The following is an 18,578-nucleotide window of genomic DNA, read 5'->3' as shown; positions in this document are numbered from 1 at the left end:
GTGGAGCCGAGGAGACAGTCACCCCACCAGGCGGCAGGTGGGGAGCAGCCCCTCACAGGAGCCCAGGCCTCCGTTCCAGGCCCAGGCCTCCCCTCGCTGGGTCGGCAGAGGACAGAGGGAGGTCATCAGCCAGCGGGGAGAGAGTGGCCCCAGGCCGGGAGGAAGCAGGGGTGGGCGGGTGGCTGCTGAAGCGAGGCCCATGCGGGCAGTGAGTGGTGGGGAGGGATGGACCGTGGGGCCTGGCGTGCTGGAGCGCTGAACCCCAGCCCTGCACTTTCCCAGCTGGGTGGGCTTGGCTCAGGCACTCAGGACCCCTCCTTGCCTCTGTCACCTCCCTGGGAAACGGGGGCGGTGAGGATGGGACATCCCTGAAGATCAGGAGGACCAATGGTGCTTGGAGCTGGGGCTGCTGGGCAGTCAGCAGGACGTCCGTCCAGAAGCTCCAACTCGGGTCACTGTGTGAACAGGCCAGAGCTCGCTCGCAGCCCCCGAAGTCTGGCCTCCTCCCCAGGCCTGCTCCTGCCTGGCCCGGTACCGGCCTCCGCACAGGGGAGGCCCACCAGGACGGGGCTTCCTCCCGGGGCTCGGCTGCTTTCTCTAGCCTCCTCCGAGCCCCACAGAGGACACCTGTGACTTGGAGTCTTTGCCTGACTTCAATGGGACTCTGTCACCTCAGTGTGACACGACTTCCCCATGTGTAAAATGGACAGGCCAGTGTCTCCTGCATTCCCCGAGATGGTCCAAAGGGCAGGCAGACCCCCTGCAGGCAGGCCGGCGGGAGATCTTAAGACTCCATAAGAGAACCAGGGCCAGCCCTGCTCCCTAGTGGGCGTGGAGGGGCACGTGACTGCCTGTCAAAGAGGACCTCAGGTCTGTAGGATGTGGGGACATGGATGTTGTGAAGGTGAGGCTGACAGCACCAAGCAGGTCCCTGTCGGACTCAGCAGATCACCCCCAGCTCAGGTCCCCACACAGGTGTGAGGCCTCTCGGGGCAGCCTTCCTTGAAATCAGTGGCCAGTGTGAGCGCTCCCTTGGCCATCCGTCCAGCAGCCCTGCGACCTCAAGCAAGTCACCTAACACCTCGGTGCCTGTTTCTTCCTCCGTCACAGACTGGCTGTGAGGAGTCAAGAAAATTGAAACAGCACCTACTGTGTGCTAGACGCTCTTGTCAGAACATGCCACTGGAAAACGCCTGTGGGGACCGGCTGTTGTCAGCCCCAGCCCACCCGGGGAAACTGAGGCACGGGGTCTCCCTCCCAGCTGAGAAACAACAAGGCTTGGACCGGAGCCAGGAAGTCTTGCTCCAGAGCCAACCCTCAGCAGCCCTGCGGGGGCAATGATACCCAAATATGTCAACACGGTCAAGGGTTCAGGATGGGCCTGGCCCTGAGGAAGGGCGGTCATTTTTTATTAGTATTCTGAGTAATGTCAGAGCAGTTGAAAAAAAAAAATCCCTCGTGGGGCGCTGGCTCTGAGAGCCCTAGGGACACCAAAAGCTGAGGCTGCACAAGGGCCACCTATAAAATGGGGCAGCATTTGCATATGACCCACGGCATTCAAATCTCCTCCCCAGGACTTACAACAGGCTCTGCAAACAGCTGCTACAGCTTGGACCTCAGGTGCCCCTGAGACCCATGTGAGAGAGCCTTGGTCCCTGGCTTGGCACTGTTGGGAGGTGGTGGAACCCTCAAAGGGTGGGGCTTAGTGGGAGGCCACTGTCACTAGGGTGTGCCCTTGAAGGGAAGGAGGACTACAGCCCCTTCCTCTCTCTTTCACTTCCTGCCAGGAGCAGCTTTGCTCCAACACACACACCACCATGATGTGCTGCATAGCCCCAAAGCAACAGAACCAACCAGGAAAGGACTGAATCCTCCCAAACTGAGCCCCAATAAACCTTTCCTCTGTAAGTCGATTTTCTCAGGGATTTGTTACAGTAACAGACAACTGGCGAATACAGTTTTTATGTTGTGTCCTTTAGGGAATAATGATGAGGAAAAAGTCTGTTCAGGACAGACTTTTTCCCCAAAGTTTTTGATCTGCAGTTAGTCAATTCCCTGAATGTGGAACCGGCAGATGTGGAGGGCTGACTGTGTGTGTTTGCACTGAGTGGTGGTAGGGAAGGGGCCCTACTGCCAGCTTCCTTAGGGATGATGGCACAATAGGGAATAATGAAAGGGAATAAGAGAGGGGCATTCCAATGTTTTAACTTTCTTCTTTACATATTTTTGTAATTTGAATGTGTGTCTTTAAAACTGTGCCAAAAAAATATTATTTGGGGGCTGCTGGGGGTGTGGCTCAGTGGTAGAGCACTCACCTAGTATGTGTGAGGCCCTGGGTTCGATCCTCAGCACCATAAAAAATAAATACATAAAATAAAGGTCTAAAAAAAGAATATTATTTTTAAAATCAGGGTGTGAGGTCAGACATGCAGCATGATCTCAGCAGCATTTAGAAAGGCAGAGGACGGGTGGCCAAGTGGACAGAATGATGTCAGTGTGTCCACAGACACCGTCTCTGCTCCTCTGGGTTTGCCAATGAACAATGACAAACATGCATTTTTTTAAAATATTTTTTTAGTTGTAGACGGACATGATACTTTTATTTAATTAATTTAATTTTAATTTTTTAATGTGGTGTTGAGGATCAAATCCAGGTCTTCACACGTGGGAGACGAGTGCTCTACCACTGAGCCCAGCCCCAGACCACAAGCATGCAGTCTTGGCTATGATATGTGGCTGGGGTCGTGGGCCAGTGGAGGGGCGTCTGCCTGGCACGTCTGAGGCACAGGGCTCGAGTCTCAGCACCACAGATAAATAAAGATCCACTGACAACTAAAATACACATAAAATGTGAAGTCCCTTCCTCCCTCCCTCTTCCCTCCCTCCTCCCTCCCCCACTTCTTCCCTCCTTACCTCCCTCCCTCCCTTCCTTCCTCTCTCTCTCCCTCCTTACCTCCCTCTGTCCCTCCCTCCCTTCTTACCTCCCTCCCTCTCCCCTATCTCCCTCCCTCCCTCCTTACCTCCCTTGACCCTATCTCCCTCCCTCTTTACCACCCTCCCTCCTTACCTCCTTCATCTCTCCCTCCTCCCTCTCTCCCTCCCTCCTTACCTCCCTCCCCCTCCCCCTTCTTACCTCCCTTCCTTCCTTACTCCCTCCCTCCCTCCTTACCTCCCTCCCTCCCCTCCCTTTTTACTCTGCAGTGCTGGAGACAGCCTGGGCCTTCGTGCTGCACAGGTTAACCCTAGCTGCACCCCAGCCCTTAAGTTCTTCTAACAAGAAGCCGGGTGCCGGGCCTCCAGGCTTGCTGCTCCCATTCAGGATCAGGGGCCAATGTGGCCAGCAGCCTGAAGGTGCATTCTAGGCCACTGCTTGGAGCTGGGACAGAGCCCAGAACCATGTCCCCTCCCTGTTCCACTGGCCCCCGTCCTCTGGCCTGACTAAGATTTTCCTTCATGATCAGCTTCTGAAGGAGAAGCTGCCAAATGAATTGTTTTCCAAGAGGAAGGAAAAAAAATTTTTTAAATGAAAATAAATAGAACTGACCTATTTCAATAAGTTCTCTGGCTCGGGGCCACTGTGGATTCAAAAGTCTAACGTCAGTCTCACCAGAAGCAGGGACAGGGCTGACACCTCCCTGCTTCTGGCTGGGCCCTGGGCGTCCTGCCTTGTGCTGTGCCCTTTAATGGGGGCAGGCGGGGGGAGGAGGGGGCATCAGGTGATGCGCCAGGCAGTAGAGGGCCAGTGGCTGAGGAAGCCCAGAAATTTTAACAATGGTCACGGTTTTTGTGAATGAAGGAGCCAGGATCTGACCCTGAATCTGACCTTGACTGCATTTTGTTTTACAGGAGTAATTCACTGTTTTGATTAAAATACCCAAAGTAGGTTTGAAGTAAAAAAGGAAGCTTCCTGACCTCCCCCATAGGGACATCTTTGGGGACCTCTTGCTGACGGTGCCCACCCTCTTCTGCAGGTATTGCTGGCTCTGGCCACCCTTCTCTGGGCCACTGCTCTGGGCTACCTTCCCGAGATGCTTGGAGGCCGGTGACCCCGATGCTTCCACCCACAGCAGCCTGCAGCCACCAGCCAGAGAGAGATGGCACCTGATCCCATCGCTACTGTGGGAATAACTGGACGGTGTCACCACATGGCACAGCTGCCATGATGCCGGGCTGCGGCTGGACTGACACTAAAGACTCATCTTGGCTACCTCCTGTCAGGAGCCCCAGCCTCTTCCTCCTCAACAGACCACGTGCATGGACCCTCAGGCCCTGTCTCTGAAGACCAAGAGACCCGAGGGACTCCACCCGGCCCACCAGGCTGCTCTGCAGCGGTGACCCCGTGAGGAGTTTCTTATCCCCACAAACCTCCGAAATACCTTCTCCTAAAACAGAGAGCGGGGCCTCAGAGGCCCTGTCCCCCTGGCTCACCCTGGCCACCTGTGCACACAGATCTGCCCACAGGAGTGAGCGCTGCAGCGGCCTCAGGAACACTCACGTTCGCAGTGCAGGTTGGGCAAACTGATGTTCAGGCTGACGTCAATCTTGCCCCCGCTGTCCTTGTCCGGGTCATCGACGTAGAGCTCGTTCACACTGAGGGCGAGACAAGCAGAGCCTTAACTGAGAGGGAGGCAGCGATCAATGGGGGACGGCCAGTGCCTCGTTGGTGACCAGTGCTCAGATGACCGGGGCCCACCTGAGTCCAGCCTTTGTGTGCTCCGGCGCCGGGCAGCAGGGCTTTGGGCTCCAGCCCCTCCCAAGGCTCCCCACCACGTGGAGGGAGGAGGGGTGCGGGGAGACAAGGGCACATCTTTCACATCAGACGGGTCCAAGTTCAAATCCTGGTGGTGGCACTTTCCACGCGCACGTGAGCCCATCTGTTAAATGCAGATACGCTGCTCATTTCTAACGGGGTGGTTTGAACTCTGAAATGAGAACCACGGGTCTTCCTAGGGCTCAGGGCCGGGCACCAACGACCGTCCAGTGCCATCTGCCTCCTCTCGTGGGATCCCTTCCTATCCAGCTGGGAACCTGGAATCCCAGGGAGCTCATGCTTATAAAGCCCTGGGGGTGGACCCCGGGTTGTGGACCACAGGAGATGTGGCTGCTGGAACCAGCAGCAGAGAGCACGGCTTCGAACAGACAGAATGTGTCACCCTGCGCATACAGAGAGCTCTTTCCTGGCTCCGACTCCTGCTCCCCATGATTCCTGCCACCTCATCCCGTCCACTAGATAAACCAGGGTCACGGCACCACCCCAAGATCCTCATGTAATGGCACCTGTAAAACTCCTTGTGCCACATAAGGACACAGCATGGATTGTAGGGACAGGGATATGGATATCGCTGGGGGCAGGGGATCATTATTCTGCTGCTTTTATTTTATTTTATTGGTACTGGGGATTGAACCCAGGGGTGCTTCACCATTGAGCCACACCCCCCAGCCCTTTTTATATTTTAGAAACAGAGTCTTGCCAAGTTGCTCAGGACTTCGCTAGGTTGAGGCTGGCTTTGAACTTGCAATCCTCCTGCCTCAGCCTCCAGAGTCTCTGGAATTACAGGTGTGCACTACCATGCCCAGCTGCTCTGCTGCTTTTAATGGCCACAGCTAGGGGACATGTGGCTCCAAACAGCCACATCACCTTGCTGACAGGGACAGTGGCACCAGGTCGGGTTTATTCACAAACATTTTTGGGCACCTGCTACCTGTCAGGCACCAGAAGCAGTGACGAAGCAGACAGGCATGGTCTCCACTTTTGTGGCACTTTCAGACCTCATGCCTCCTACACAAACACTGCCACCAGCTGATATCAGTGCTGGGACGGAGGGCTGCAGGGCACTACGGAGGGACACAGGGCGACAGGCCTCCAGGGAGCTGGTAGAGGGCTCCTCTGAGATGCGGGTAAGGTCTGCAGGGAGATGAGGCAGGTCCTGGCAGAGACGGGAGGAGGACCCCGCAGCTTGCGCCAAGGCCTGGCAGTGGGGAGGACACAGCCTGTGTGGGACCCGAGTGAAGGTCACCGAGGCTGCATCATGGAGCAAAGGGGAGGCAGGGCTGTGACGCAGTTGGAGAGTGCCGGGCCGGCCAGGCCACCGTCTTCAGAGTTGGTGCAGAGCGCAGCCAGATGGTCAGGCTCGCACTTGAATGGGCTCCCTCCAGAGGGACCATCCTGTGACAGGGACACCAGATGGGAGGCAGCCAGGACATGGGGGGATGGACAGGAGGCCAGGCACCATGCAGAGCAGGCCGGACTTGCAGAAGGGTGGTGGTGGGGTGGGCAGAGGCAGGCATGGGGGTAGAAGGCCACATTTCTCTCTGGGCCGGGAGCCCCTGGGGAACTCGGGGCAGGAGAGGAACAGGTACTGAGTTTCAGGGGCTGTTCTGATCGGGAGGAGGCTAAGGAGCTGCTAAGAGGGATCAGAGGCTCAGTCTGAGCTCAGTTAACTCCCCACAGGGAGAGGGAACAGACTCCATGGGTGTGGCCAGCAGGCAGCCCAAGGGGGAGGGCCACGGGGCTGGGCAGTGGTTACTTCAAACATCAGCAGGATGGGGACAGGGAGACGTCGTCAGTGGGCACAGAGCCGCCCATTTAGATGGACATTCCCGGTCTCAACTGCACAGAACTGGAGTTAATAATAAGGAACTCTTGGGCTCAACCATCAGACACGAGATTGCAGACGTCCTGTCTGGGGAAGACGAGTCAGGCAGAGGCGTGGATCTCCTTTCCACCAGAACTCCATCAGTTGCTCTTGGTACCTGCTGTGGCATAGCTGGTGCTCAATTAACACGGAACTGTGGGTGCAGAAAGGCAGCCCGTCTGCTTCTCTGTGGGGGCCACAGGGGTATTCCTGGGGACAGGCCAGCCAGAGGTAGCTCAGATTTCAGCCTGCGGGACCCCCAGCTTAATGGGTTAAAGGGAAGGTGGGAAGCTAATTAGGGAGGTCTACTATGTGCATTCACATGACCCTATCTGCTTCTGTGATTTTAACACCAGGAAACCAAGGTTCAGAGAGGGTGTGTCCCATGCCCAGTGTCACACACCAGGAAATGGCCAGGCTAGACTTTTTTTGGGGGGGGTACTGGGAATTAAACCCAGGAGCACTCAATCATTGAGCCACACCCCCAGCCCTTTTCTGTATTTTATTTAGAGGAAGGGTCTCATTGAGTTGCTTAGGGCCTCGCTAAGTTGCTTTAGGCTGGTTTTGAACTCGCCATCCTCCTGCCTCAGCCTCCTGAGCCACTGGTTGGCTCCAGGTGTATGCCCCATCCCTAGCCCCAGCTAGACTCTTAACCGGCTCGGCCTTCCGCCAGAGCCCAGGATTTCCACAGCTCACACTGCCCACCCGCCCTCCCACTCCTCAGGATCCAGGGTCAAGGGTAAGAATGAGGGAAGCCTTGGCCTCTGGAGGCCATGGGGAGGCAAGGGCGTCCGCTGGGCAGGGGTGCTCACATTGTTGGGCCACATCACACAAGTAGGAGGGACAAAGGCACATGGTGGGGGGGGCGTTGTGCACAGGGTAGGAGGACAGAGCCCTCTGGCCAGACGGACACCTCCTTGGCCCTGGGCACCCACTTTCTGCTCCTTGATTCACTACTCCAGAGGGCTGCTGAGTCACGAGCTGAGGGTGAGCGCAGAGACAGAGCCCAGCTTCCTCCCTGCCCCAGACTCTTCCCTGAAACAGCTCACCTTTCCCACCTGGTGAGGCTGGGCCTCCTCGAGCCACTGATCCACTGAGGGATTATGGGATGATGTCATTTCTGGCAATCGTGGGGAGGTGACCTCAGCAAAGAGCAGGGTGAATCCCAGGTGTGGCCCAGGTGAGTTCACCTGCCAGGCCCCAGAGCGCCTCTCCCGGGCCTGGCCTCCGGCCTCCCAACCAGAACAACCAGAGCAGCCAGCTGCCCAGGGCTCAGGGCCACCCAGAAGAAAGGGGCAAGGGCGCTGGGCGGGGAGGACAAACCCAGGCCTGTGGCATTTGGGCCAGAACAGGCTGCTCTGGGGCTCCTGCCTGGAGGGTCCCGGGCTGCAGGACAGCTGCGGTCCAGTCTCCTGCCCCTCCAATGCGTATGATCGGCACAGCTGCCTCTGCATCCAAGGCAAGTCCCAGGCCTGCTGGCTTCCTGCCACCCCACCAGGCCACAGCAGCCCCCCAGCAGGGCCCGCAGGACAAACTGGCTTTGGGGGTTGGTAAAAGGCCCATGGGCTGCCAGAAACCAGCCCACCTGGTGGACTGGCGAATGCTCTGTGGACCCACTGCAGTTTGGGGACTTCCGTGGGACTGGCACCTTGTGGTTTTTAGCACAGGCAATGAGAAGACCGTGGGGGCGGGGCAGACAGGGGTGGGCTCATCTCTAGGCTCTGCCACTTAGCAGCCGGGGCACCAGGGCATGCTGCTCCGCCTCTCAGAGCCTCAGTTTCCTCCTCTGAACAACTGGGGAAGCTTCTGAGAAAGTCTGATAACAGGCAAAATCAATCTCTGGCCATAGGGGTCAGAACAGTGGTGGTAGGGGACACTGACCGTGGGGGGTGTGAGGGAAACGCACTGTCCTGGTCAGATGGTGAGCACATAGTGCAATTGTAGGTGACAGTGCACCAAGCCTCACCCGCGAATCTGCACACTTTGCTGCACACAAGTCCCACAGACCTCGGCTACAAAGAAGGAAAGAAAGTCAGGAGGGAAGGGAAAGGGAGGGAGGAAGGGACAAAGAGAAAGGGGGAGGAGAGCTCCGGCTACCAAGCCGAGGCTGCCCCACAGCAGACGCATAAGTCTGTGTCTGTCTGTCTGTTGCGCACAGCTCTCTTGGGAAAGACAGTTCAGCATCACAGGGAAGCCCCCAGCCAGGGATCAGTCCCGGCTGCACCCCCTCCTGGCTGACCCTGGACAAGGGGCCTTGCCTCCATCAGCCCCAGTTTCTCCAGATACAAAACGGGGCCATCCCAGTACAGTGGGTCCTCCGAATCCCAGGTTTTACAAACTGGGTTCAACCAACAAATATTCAAAAACAGAAGCTGACTCTGTTCTTATCAGACATATGTATTTTTTTTTCTTGTCACTGTTCCCTAACAACACAGGGTAACACTTACACCAGGATCAGACTGTGCGAGGGGTCACGTCACATACAAGACATCTAGAGATGTTGAAGTTCCCAGGAGGGTGGGCAGGTTCCCTGCAGATACTGCGCCATTCCACAGGAGGGACTTGAGCAGCCTCAGGTTTTGGTATCCTGGGTTGGGGTCTCAGTCTGGACCCCCCAGGACACCAAAGGACGACCAGTATCTATAACAGAGCTGTGGGCTGGGGGGCGCTCAGTGGTAGCGCTCTCCTGGCACATACAAGGCATTGGGTTCGATCCTCAGCACCACGTAAATGTAAAATAAAGATACTGTGTCCACCTAAAACTTAAGAACTAATATTTAAAAAAAAAAAAAAGAATAAGAGCAACTCTAAACATGGTCTTAATAAACAGTAGGTGCTCAATCTAGCTCCAGGACTTTTACCATCATTGTGAATAATGGGGATGGCACCAGGACCCCCTCACCGCACCGGGAGGAGTGAATGTACTGCTGCAGGTGGGGCTGGGCTCGGCCCCGTGGGGCAGCAGAGCTAGTCCCTCTGAGCTGGCCTCCTATTTGGGCCAGGATGACACCAGGGCCTTCACAGGGGCATTTCGTATCTTGCTCATGGCCAGTCCATGTGGGTCGAGGCCTCTGGGAGCCTCAGCACGGTGTGGTGTGCTCGCAGACTCCTGTGGAATGACCGTGAGGCAGGAGGGAGACCTCCGCTTGGGAAGTGGGGAGGGTGTGCCCACATTCCAGGTGGGGGACGGTGGGCGGCCAGCCAGCGTAGCCTGAGTGTGCAGGGAGGAGGCTGTGGAACTGACCTTGTAGGGGAGAGCAAGAGCAGGCCGAGGTGCGCGCGGGGGGGGGGGGGGGGGGGGATGGGGATATAGGCGGAGGAGCTAAGGGCCTTGAGATTCTGGGCTGAGGCTGAGCCCAGTGACATCTATGGAAAACAATTTTATTTGCTTTTAGAAGAACACTTGAATAGTTGGAATTCCTGGCCAAAGTCGCAGACCTCCTTCCTTTGATCCAATGGAAACTTACAGGCAGCAGTGGTGGGGGCTGGGGCAGTGGCGGGGGCTGGGGGCAGTGGCTGCAGCTTATGTCAACAGGCGCCCCAGACCTTGACTTTTAAGTCCGGACTCTTCCAGCAAGCAAGGCATCTATCACCTAGATGGATGGCCACTAAAACATGTCCCTTGACAGCCAGCCTCCTGCTGGTCCTGGGCCACCAACTGGCTCCTCACCAGGGCCCAGGCTTCAGGGTCACCTGTCCTGGACTCACCTTTACAAGAGGTGACCTTTCTAATACATGAACCTGTCACCCGGCCCTCAGAGGCCTTGGGCCTCCCATTGCTAACAGCAAGGTCCTCAGTGCTCCTGCATGTGACCTGCTGGTTGCCTGCCAGCCCTGACCACACTCCAGGTTCACATTCTCCCCTCCCTCGGCTAGCGACTGTCTCCCCAAGTCTGAGTCTACCTGGGGAGGGTGGGGGAACACCTGAAGGTGGCCCCCAAGCTCCCCTCCCTGGGGCTGCAGCTGCCTGTGCGTCACCCTGCCCCCCACCCCCAGCACCTACATCCTCCAGTCAACCGGGGCTCCAGAGGGCTCCGGGCGGAGACGGGGGCATGGCAGGGTGGGGTGCGCAGGCTGGGCCTCGGTGTCCCACAGACCTGGGCTTGACTCTGGCTCTGCCACCCACCAGCCTGGTGGGGTCTCAGTGCCTGGTGCCTCAGAGTCCCTGGCTTTAAAGTGGAGCTAAAAACACGCAGCCACGGGGTTTTGTGAAGGTTAAACGAGACGATTATCATACAACCTGGACGTGTGTACTGGGCGTCTGCACGTCCTTGTCCCGAGCCAGCCCAGCCTAACCTGGGCATGCTGACCGAGTGGTGGTCGCTCAGACAAATCCTACTGGACAGAGAGCTTGGGCGCCATAAGCGACTGGCGGAGGCTCCGGTTGCTGCGTTTTATCACTAAGTCCTCATCGGGTCGATTGTCACTGAGCCGTCAGAGCCTGGTCACCCAGAGCCTGAACAATCTGGGCCGCCTTCTCCAGGGAGGGCGCTGCCCCCTGGAAACAGAATCTCAGGACATCCTGTGGGGCCACTTTCCCAAGGACAGTCACTGGCCTGTCCAAAGCCCAGGTTGAAACCCAACCACCCAGACAAACATGCCTCCTCCCCGCGGGGCTGGGCCACAACAAGTGCCTTATGTCACTGGGAACCACAGGCCGGGCTGGAGCGGTGCTGCTCCAAGTGGAGGTGACCTCATTTCCTTCAGCTACAGGCTCATGGTGAGAGGGGGGATGCTGACCCGCTGTGGTCACCAAACCACCCGAGAGGGCCAGCCACCCAGAAAGGGGGTAAAGGGTCACCCCCAGCTCTTCCCAAACCTGCAGGCCTCCCTGGGGCTCAGAGAAGCCTCATGAACCTGAGGCCCCAAAGGGCTGGTGGCTATCCCCCGGCTGTGCCCAAGCCCTCGGTCAATGGAGGCAAGTCCTGCAGCGTGGCAGAGGCAGCAGGAAGGCAACTGGCATGTTCACGGTGGCACCTCCGCACAGCCCTGTCCCCTCCCCCAGCTCTTTCCTCGCCCGGCTGCGATGCTGAAGACGGACGTGTGTCTATCTCAGGGCTGGTCGCGAGGCCAACCCCCTCTAGGTGGACCCTAGTGTTCTCCTGCCCCCTCGACCCTTTCTTCCTCTCCAGGGCCACCAAGAGGAAGTCGTGGAGCAGGGAGGACGGCGGGGACACACTGTGCTCTGCAGAAGCAGGCTGCCCCGCCCTTAGTAAACGGCACGGGCTGCCTGGGCTTGCCTGCGGGCCTGACGGGGCAGCGAGTGGCAGGGGCAGGCGCACACAGGTGGCCCGCCCGCGCCAGCTCAGGCTCTGACGTCAAGCTCCTGGTCTGCGGCCCACTGCCCAGTGCCTGCCTCACCACTGCTGGGCTGAGTAACGCCACCATCAAGTCGTCCGTCAGAGGCCAGAGAGGGAGGAGGGTGAGGAAAGGGACCCGCCCAGGGCCCGGGTTACACACCCTGGGCACAGCAGCCCTGAAGCCCACCAGTGCTAGATGGGCGCAAGCGGTGCTGGGGCCACGAGAGGAGGTGCGGGTCAGCCCAGCCGCCAGGCCAGGTGGAGAGCCCAGGTCTAGCCTCAGAGCACCACCTCCCTGCAGCCCTTGTCCACCACGCAGACCCTGCTCGGGGCTTCTCTTCCGCTCAGTGGTCACTGATATGCAGCCGACCCCCAATCGCGGGTCCCATGTCCACAGATTCAGCCCACCCTGGACTGGGAAATGGGGGGCTGGGGACGCCACCTGCCCAGCACCAGAGGCCCTGGGTTCACTCCAGCTCCAGGTCGTCAGGGGGGAAGACTTGGTTCCTGGGTCTCCCTGTACCATACGGTGTGACAACCACTCACAGCGGGGACACTGTATGGGCAGCAGGAGGCACTGGGTTCCAAGCATAGGTGACGCCCTGTGACGGCAGGAACGCCAGCATCTCAGATGCTGTTATGTTTGGGGATCCTGGTCGACCCCCAGGGACAGTGTTGTCTGTCTGCTGACGGCCTGGGTCCAAGGCCCACTTGGGCTCTTCTGAGAATGGACACAGGGGCCGAGAGGCTGGCCCAGCGAGGCGGGGGCCTATGGTCAGCCATGAGCCCGGCAGCATGGAAGCCACCCTGCCTGAGGGCCTGGGCCTGGGCCTGGCCACCGCCCTGCAGGACAGCTCCTGCCTCCCTCAGATATCGCAGGTCTGCAGAGAAGCCCCACCCCAGGGAGCAGGTGAGCCCAGAGCCTGGCACTGCCAGCTGGTATACAGCAGGTGCTTCACAGTGCAGCTAGTCTCCACCTCTTGCTTCCACCTCTTAATTCCTAAAAGCAGCCCCTGAGATCCCAGCAGCCCAAATGCTAAAGAGGGGAGCCTGCTGGCCTCGGAGAAGGCTGTTGACGCCCCCAATGGGGGACAGGCTGCAGTGGGGGAAACGTCCTTTCCTGACCCCTGTTCTCCCTGGAGGGTCACGGCTTAGAAAGCAAGGCCTCTCCCAGAATCAGGGGGGAGTTTGCCCTCACTCAGTCAGCAATACCAAGACTCAGAGAGGTTCAGCAGCTTGCTCAGGGTCACACAGTAATGCAGCGACTGCACAGACCCAGTACTGGGTCCCCCCACCAGTCTATGAGATCCCTGGGCTTTGGTGCCAAAAAGTTTAAGAACAGAATCAGAGTGACAGCAAGGCAAGCTGCCTCACCCCAGGAGAAGGTGGGAGGCTAGGGGGAGGCCCTACAGGTGCCTCGGTGGCCTGGAGACACCGCCCAACCGCGTGGCTGTGGTAAGTCCCTCCACTTCTCTGACCCTCCGCTTCCTCTGTAGTGAGAGCATGTCTGCCTCCTGGGGCTGAGGGTCACCAGGTAGTGATGCTATCTGCCATCCAGGGCCACCTAGGCTAGGCAGCTGGGTTTCTACCCTCCATTGTTCTTGAGAGGAAGGCCAAGGAGACAAGAAATTCCATCAAGGGAACAAGAACATTCCAGGCTGACTGGGGGGGGAGGGGGCAGCTCTCTGGTGTAAACACAGGAACAGTGCTTTGAAGTCTGAAGTCAGTGCCAACAGCCGGAAAGTGCTGGTCTCCTCCCCAGGGACACTGTGAGGGGGTGGCCGGCTCCACACACCCTGCAGGCTGGGGGCAAGGGGACAGCGGGTCATTCTAGGAATCAGATGGACGGCTGGGTCATGGCTGCCAGGAAGCCCACGCGGACCCCGCCCTGTGTGGGCCTGGGGAGCAGTGGGGGAGCCTGAAGTCAGCGATCCCCCCAGGAAGCTGCCCCATCCTCCCAACAATTCCAGCTACAGCAGCAAATGACCCCGAGGTGACTCAGAGGGACAGAGGCCCCGGCCAACCAGGAGTGCAGAGCTGAGCAGGTCCATTCATTCATCCGTGGACCCAGGAGCCCCGCAGGACGCACGGAAAGCCATCCTTTCATGTGGACCAAGCTCTGCTCACTTGTGCTCTCAGTTCAAAGGCACTGTATGAAACAGAGCGGTGGGCGGACGGACAGACGGACGGACGGCAGGGGCCTGGAAACTGACGCTGAGAGAGCAGGGAGGTTTCTGTCCCCCGGGGGCTCAGAATGACTTACACTTCTGTCGTGATGAAGCCGGTGAGTTCCGAGAGGAAGAGGAAGAGGATGAAGAGGCAGCAGCAGATGGAAACTGCAAGAACAGAGCGGGATGGTCAGGGTGGAGGCTCCAGAGAGGAGGCCGCCCCTCAGCCCTCCTCGGAGGCTGTGGACACCATGGGGGAGGTTCCCTCACTCCTTCCAAAGGCCCTTCTCCCCACGGCCTCAATGAAGCAGCCCCACCCCAAGAACAGAAGTCTGTGGTGGAGACTGAGCCGACTCTGGGGTCAGGGTGGTCTCTAATATCAAGGCCAGCCTCCAACACAGGTTGCACACGGGCGGCCCACACAGGTGTTCTTCTGTTGGGCTTGAGTGACATGCGCTGGACAAGGTGGAGTCCGCATGGGGGAGATTTCATGTTGAAATTGAAACTTCTGCCTTCTGCAGAACACCCAGCCCTGTCCCACGGGGGTCTGACAGGGGTTGACCCTGGACCCCCACATTCCCTCTGCCTCCTCGACCCCAAGGCTGAGGCAGAGGGAGGTGACACCCAGCCCGTCTCCATGAGAGGCACCTTCCGCTCCACCTTGGGATGGCGAGGTGGGTCCCTCCCTCTGGAATCGCTCTGTCAGGAAGCCCTGTCTTCTCTAGTCCACACATCAGAGTCACTTGCAGGCCACTTCTAAACTCTCTGGGTCCTAGACTGATGCTGTTGTCACTTCCGCTCCAGCTTTGGCCTCGGGTGGTCCTGGTTCGGAGCACAAACCCCAGGCCAGGGCGTACTGCCCACTCTCACTGGAATCGGGCTTCTCTCGGGAGTCCTGTCCCTTTTATTAGCGTGGCCTTCAGAGACCCCACTCCAGGTGCGTTTGAGGCTTTTATTAAATGGATAAAAATCCACCGTGTGTCTTGGGCACCTCCACTCGGGGCCTGGGCACAAGGCCTTCACTGCACCGTTTGGCTGGCACATCCGGGGGCTGCTCACACCACAGAAGACATCTTGGAGCATTTGGGGTTTCAGATTAGGGCTCCTCAATGACGTGGGAGAGTCCCCGGGCACCCTCTAGAACAGACCCCGCCTGGCCCCGCAGGGCAGGGCGGAGAGGCCCGTGGGAGTCGGGGAGGGCACCCCCTCCTCTCAGTTCTGCACAGAGGGGGCGGGCGCAGGGGGTGGGGGGCATGCAGAGTGGGGACAGGGGTCGGAGGGGCTACTCACTGATGGCCCCGGTGTAGGTGGGCTGTGTGAGGTCCTTGGGCACCTTCCTGTAGATGTCAAACCTATGGGAGGAACAGCAGCATGAGGGCAGAGCGGGGGCAAGGGCGGGCAGGTGCCAGGCACGGTGGGCAGTGAGCCGCGGTCTTCCACACCAGGGCCACCTCTTCCAAGCAGCCTCACTCTGCGTCATCCATGAGGGTGCCCCTCACGGTACCTGGCACCTCCATCCTGACACTTGTTGCCCAAGGCCCCCCCTCGAGTGACCTTGTGGGCTCGCTGGGTTGGTCGGCCCTTCCAGGTGGGTCTCCCTGCATCAGAGTGTAACCTCCCTAGGGACAGGGACCTTGTTGGTGTGTCCCTGCCATATCCCCAAGCCTTGGCACATAGCAGCCCTGCAGAGGTAACTGCGGAGTGACTCAGGTGACCCTAGAGGAAACAGGGCCGTCATCTTCCCTTTCCTGCCCTCCCCTCCTGTCTCCACTCTCCCCTGGAGCCCTGGCCAGCGCCTGCTCCACGTGCACGAGGTGAATGTGCGTCCGCCTGCAGCCCAGGGCCTGGCACCAGCTGGTGGTGGCTGTCTCCTCTGGTTCCTCCCAGAAGCACCGCTGCCCTTCAACACCAGGGTCCCACCAGAGCTCAGGGAAGTCATGGGGTGGTAGGAAAACCCAGGGTTTGGAATCAGGTGACATGGATTTAATGCCGGCTGTTTCACCCCACGTCCCACCCCGGCTATGAGAGCTGAAGCCTGGGAATCATATGGCTCCAATCTCCCCAGTCCTCTTCCTTACTGTGTGACTGTAGGCAAAAGGCTGTCCCTCTCTGATCTCAGCATTCCTCCTCTTTGAGATGGGCCTCCTACTCCTGCGAGGACTGAGCGTGGGGAGGCTCCACGCCAGGCCTCCTTCCCTTCCCTGAGGCACAGAGGTAGTTTTCTGCCCCACACAGGTCATGGCCTGCCCTCCTGCGCCAGGCTCTGGGGGTAGGGCCTGACTGGTGGAGAGGCTGAGGACCAGGGGGCTTGGCTGCTCTCTGGTGACCGGGAAACAAAGGCATCTTGCTAAAGCCAAGGCTTGGGCTGGTTGGACGTCTTGCCTAAGGGCCGGTCCCTGGCTCTGCCTGCTACACTAAGACCTCAGGGGAGAAGGACTGCTGTGTGCAGCCAGGTTCAAAGGGCAGCGCTTTCTCTGCTGCCTGATTGGCAATGGAGACGAGGGCTGGGGGAGAGGGTCCCTGTGACTTTCCCTCTTTGAAAAGGTGGGCCCTGAGCTTGGAAGCCACGTCAGAGGTCCAGAGTCTGACTGTGGAGTCAGACTGCTCAACTGTGACTGCATCCCTGCGTGACCTTGGGACCGTTGCTTGACCTCTCTGTGCCCTGGTTGCTTTGGTAGTGGGGGCAACGACAGCAACTACCCCACAGAGCAGGAGTAAGGGTCAAATGCCTGAGTACATAAAAAGCACCCAGAAGCGGGAGGGCTGGGGGGTGGGGTATCTCTCTATCCTGGGGTCAGCCCCTGAGGCCCTTGTGAAACTTCCCGCAGGGGCTGGTGTCTGAAGGGGTTGCAGCTGGTTCAGCTGGGATGCCAAGCCCTGGAGGAAGTGCCCTTGAACCTGACCTTCCCCAGGCTGGCCATGTGTGTGCAGAACCCGCTCAGCCTGGGATCTCATGCTAAAGGACATCAACTCAGTAAACTCCACAAGACCCTCAAGGCCCTGTCACAGCGCGGGCTCCGTGTGTCTGTTGGGCCCAGAGTGGGCCGGCCTGAGGCTCCGAGCATGCGCAAGGTCGGCCGGTGGCGCTGGGACAGGGACATCCCAGGTGCAGACACTGACCTGTCTTCAACTGGGGATGGGTTTACTGGACGACACTCACCCTCAGTCAGCGGCACCCTGAGAGCAGTCGGCGTGGGTGGCCAGGATCAGGGTGGCCAGGACTTCAGATTTTTAAAGAGAAGCCAAACATTTGGAATTTTACGTGGAGTTTCCCAGTTCTCGTGGGGCAGTCACGAAGGGGCCATGGTCAGAGGAGGCCCAGGGCCCACCCGTGGCTCTCTGGGTGATAAGCCCTGCAAAGCTGGGGGGGACACCGATGGCCACAGGCCTGGAGAGGCCACTCGGGGCCAGGTGAGAGGCACGTGCCTTCTCCAAAGGAGACCAGAGAGCCAGCAGCAGAGTGACATGGGGGACAGCAGTGGGAAGGTCCTTTCTCGCTGTCCCCCTTGGTCTTGAACGAACGGCTTCACTCTGATCATGAGGAAAGTCCAAACTGAGCCGAGCAGACGGGTCAGCTCACCCTGAAGGGGACCCTGGCTCGGCAAACGGACAACCTCTGCGCGAGCTCAGGAGGGGACTCTGAGCTCGTTCTGTAATTTGGGAGTGGTCTGAAATCGTTTCAAGAGGAAAACTTAGACAGCTTTCAAAATCCAGGGGAATTATTTTGGGAGTTGAAGGGGGTGTCCAGATCCCCCCCCCCCAGCAGGTGTCTGCCCCCAGGGCTGGGCGTCAGGGCCTTGTGTCTGCTGGGGGCAGCAAAGGGCAGGAGAATGGGTGAACAGAGCCACAGGGAGGAAGACGAGGACACAGACAGCAGGTGACCTGGGGCGGGAAGTGCTCCAGAGAGGAGGAGGCCCTGAGTCACGATCCCCTCTGCCCGGCTGGGCACCTGGACAGACATATTTGCATCTAATTCCCACAATGACCCTGGCAGATCCTGGCATCCCACTTTTTCCAGAGGGAAAAAACTGAGGCTCAGGTGGAGGCAACATGCTCGGGTCACTGATCCAGGGAATAGCGAGCTGGGATTCACACCCCAATCTCCGTCCCAGCCCCTCCTTCCACCGCTCAGGGGAAGGAGTTTAGAGCTCGCCTGCTGGTCAACAGCACCCAAGTCTCCAGGTGGCAGGGTTTGCTTCTCCAAGCCTGAGCCCTGGAGCAGCGGGAACCTCTGGAGGACAGGCCCGGGGTGACACACAGGCTTTCATGGACTCAACAGGTGTTTACAGACCTCTACCCCATCACGGGAAGGCCCCTCCCTCATGTAGCTGCCATCTGACAAAGCTTTTGGCTCCTGGGAGGGACCACCTGGACACAACGAGCGTGGACAATGACTCCTTTCCCACGCTAGAGCCAAGCTGGAGGCTGGTGGGGCAGAGAAGGAAGAGCTGAAAAGGATCCTGATTTCAGAGCTG

General features: G+C 58.7%; 1 protein-coding gene across 3 annotated transcripts in view; it reads right to left on the bottom strand.

The window, feature by feature from the left end:
• Positions 1 to 18,578, bottom strand: part of Ergic1 (endoplasmic reticulum-golgi intermediate compartment 1) — a 73,170-nt gene that overhangs the window by 28,153 nt on the left and 26,439 nt on the right. For all 3 annotated transcript variants that reach the window (XM_078052455.1, XM_078052453.1, XM_040273758.2), the window contains exons 2-4: positions 15,394 to 15,455; positions 14,199 to 14,271; positions 4,496 to 4,590 (exon numbers count right to left, since the gene is read on the bottom strand). In XM_078052455.1, coding sequence (XP_077908581.1) covers positions 4,496 to 4,590; positions 14,199 to 14,271; positions 15,394 to 15,455 — 230 coding nt within the window. The remainder of the gene's footprint in view (positions 1 to 4,495; positions 4,591 to 14,198; positions 14,272 to 15,393; positions 15,456 to 18,578) is intronic.

The sequence above is a fragment of the Ictidomys tridecemlineatus genome, chromosome 1 (genome assembly GCF_052094955.1).
Source record: "Ictidomys tridecemlineatus isolate mIctTri1 chromosome 1, mIctTri1.hap1, whole genome shotgun sequence".
Classification (NCBI taxonomy): domain Eukaryota; kingdom Metazoa; phylum Chordata; class Mammalia; order Rodentia; family Sciuridae; genus Ictidomys; species Ictidomys tridecemlineatus.
The sequence above is the reverse complement of the archived record's forward strand: the minus strand, read 5'-3'. Positions and strand labels throughout refer to the sequence as shown.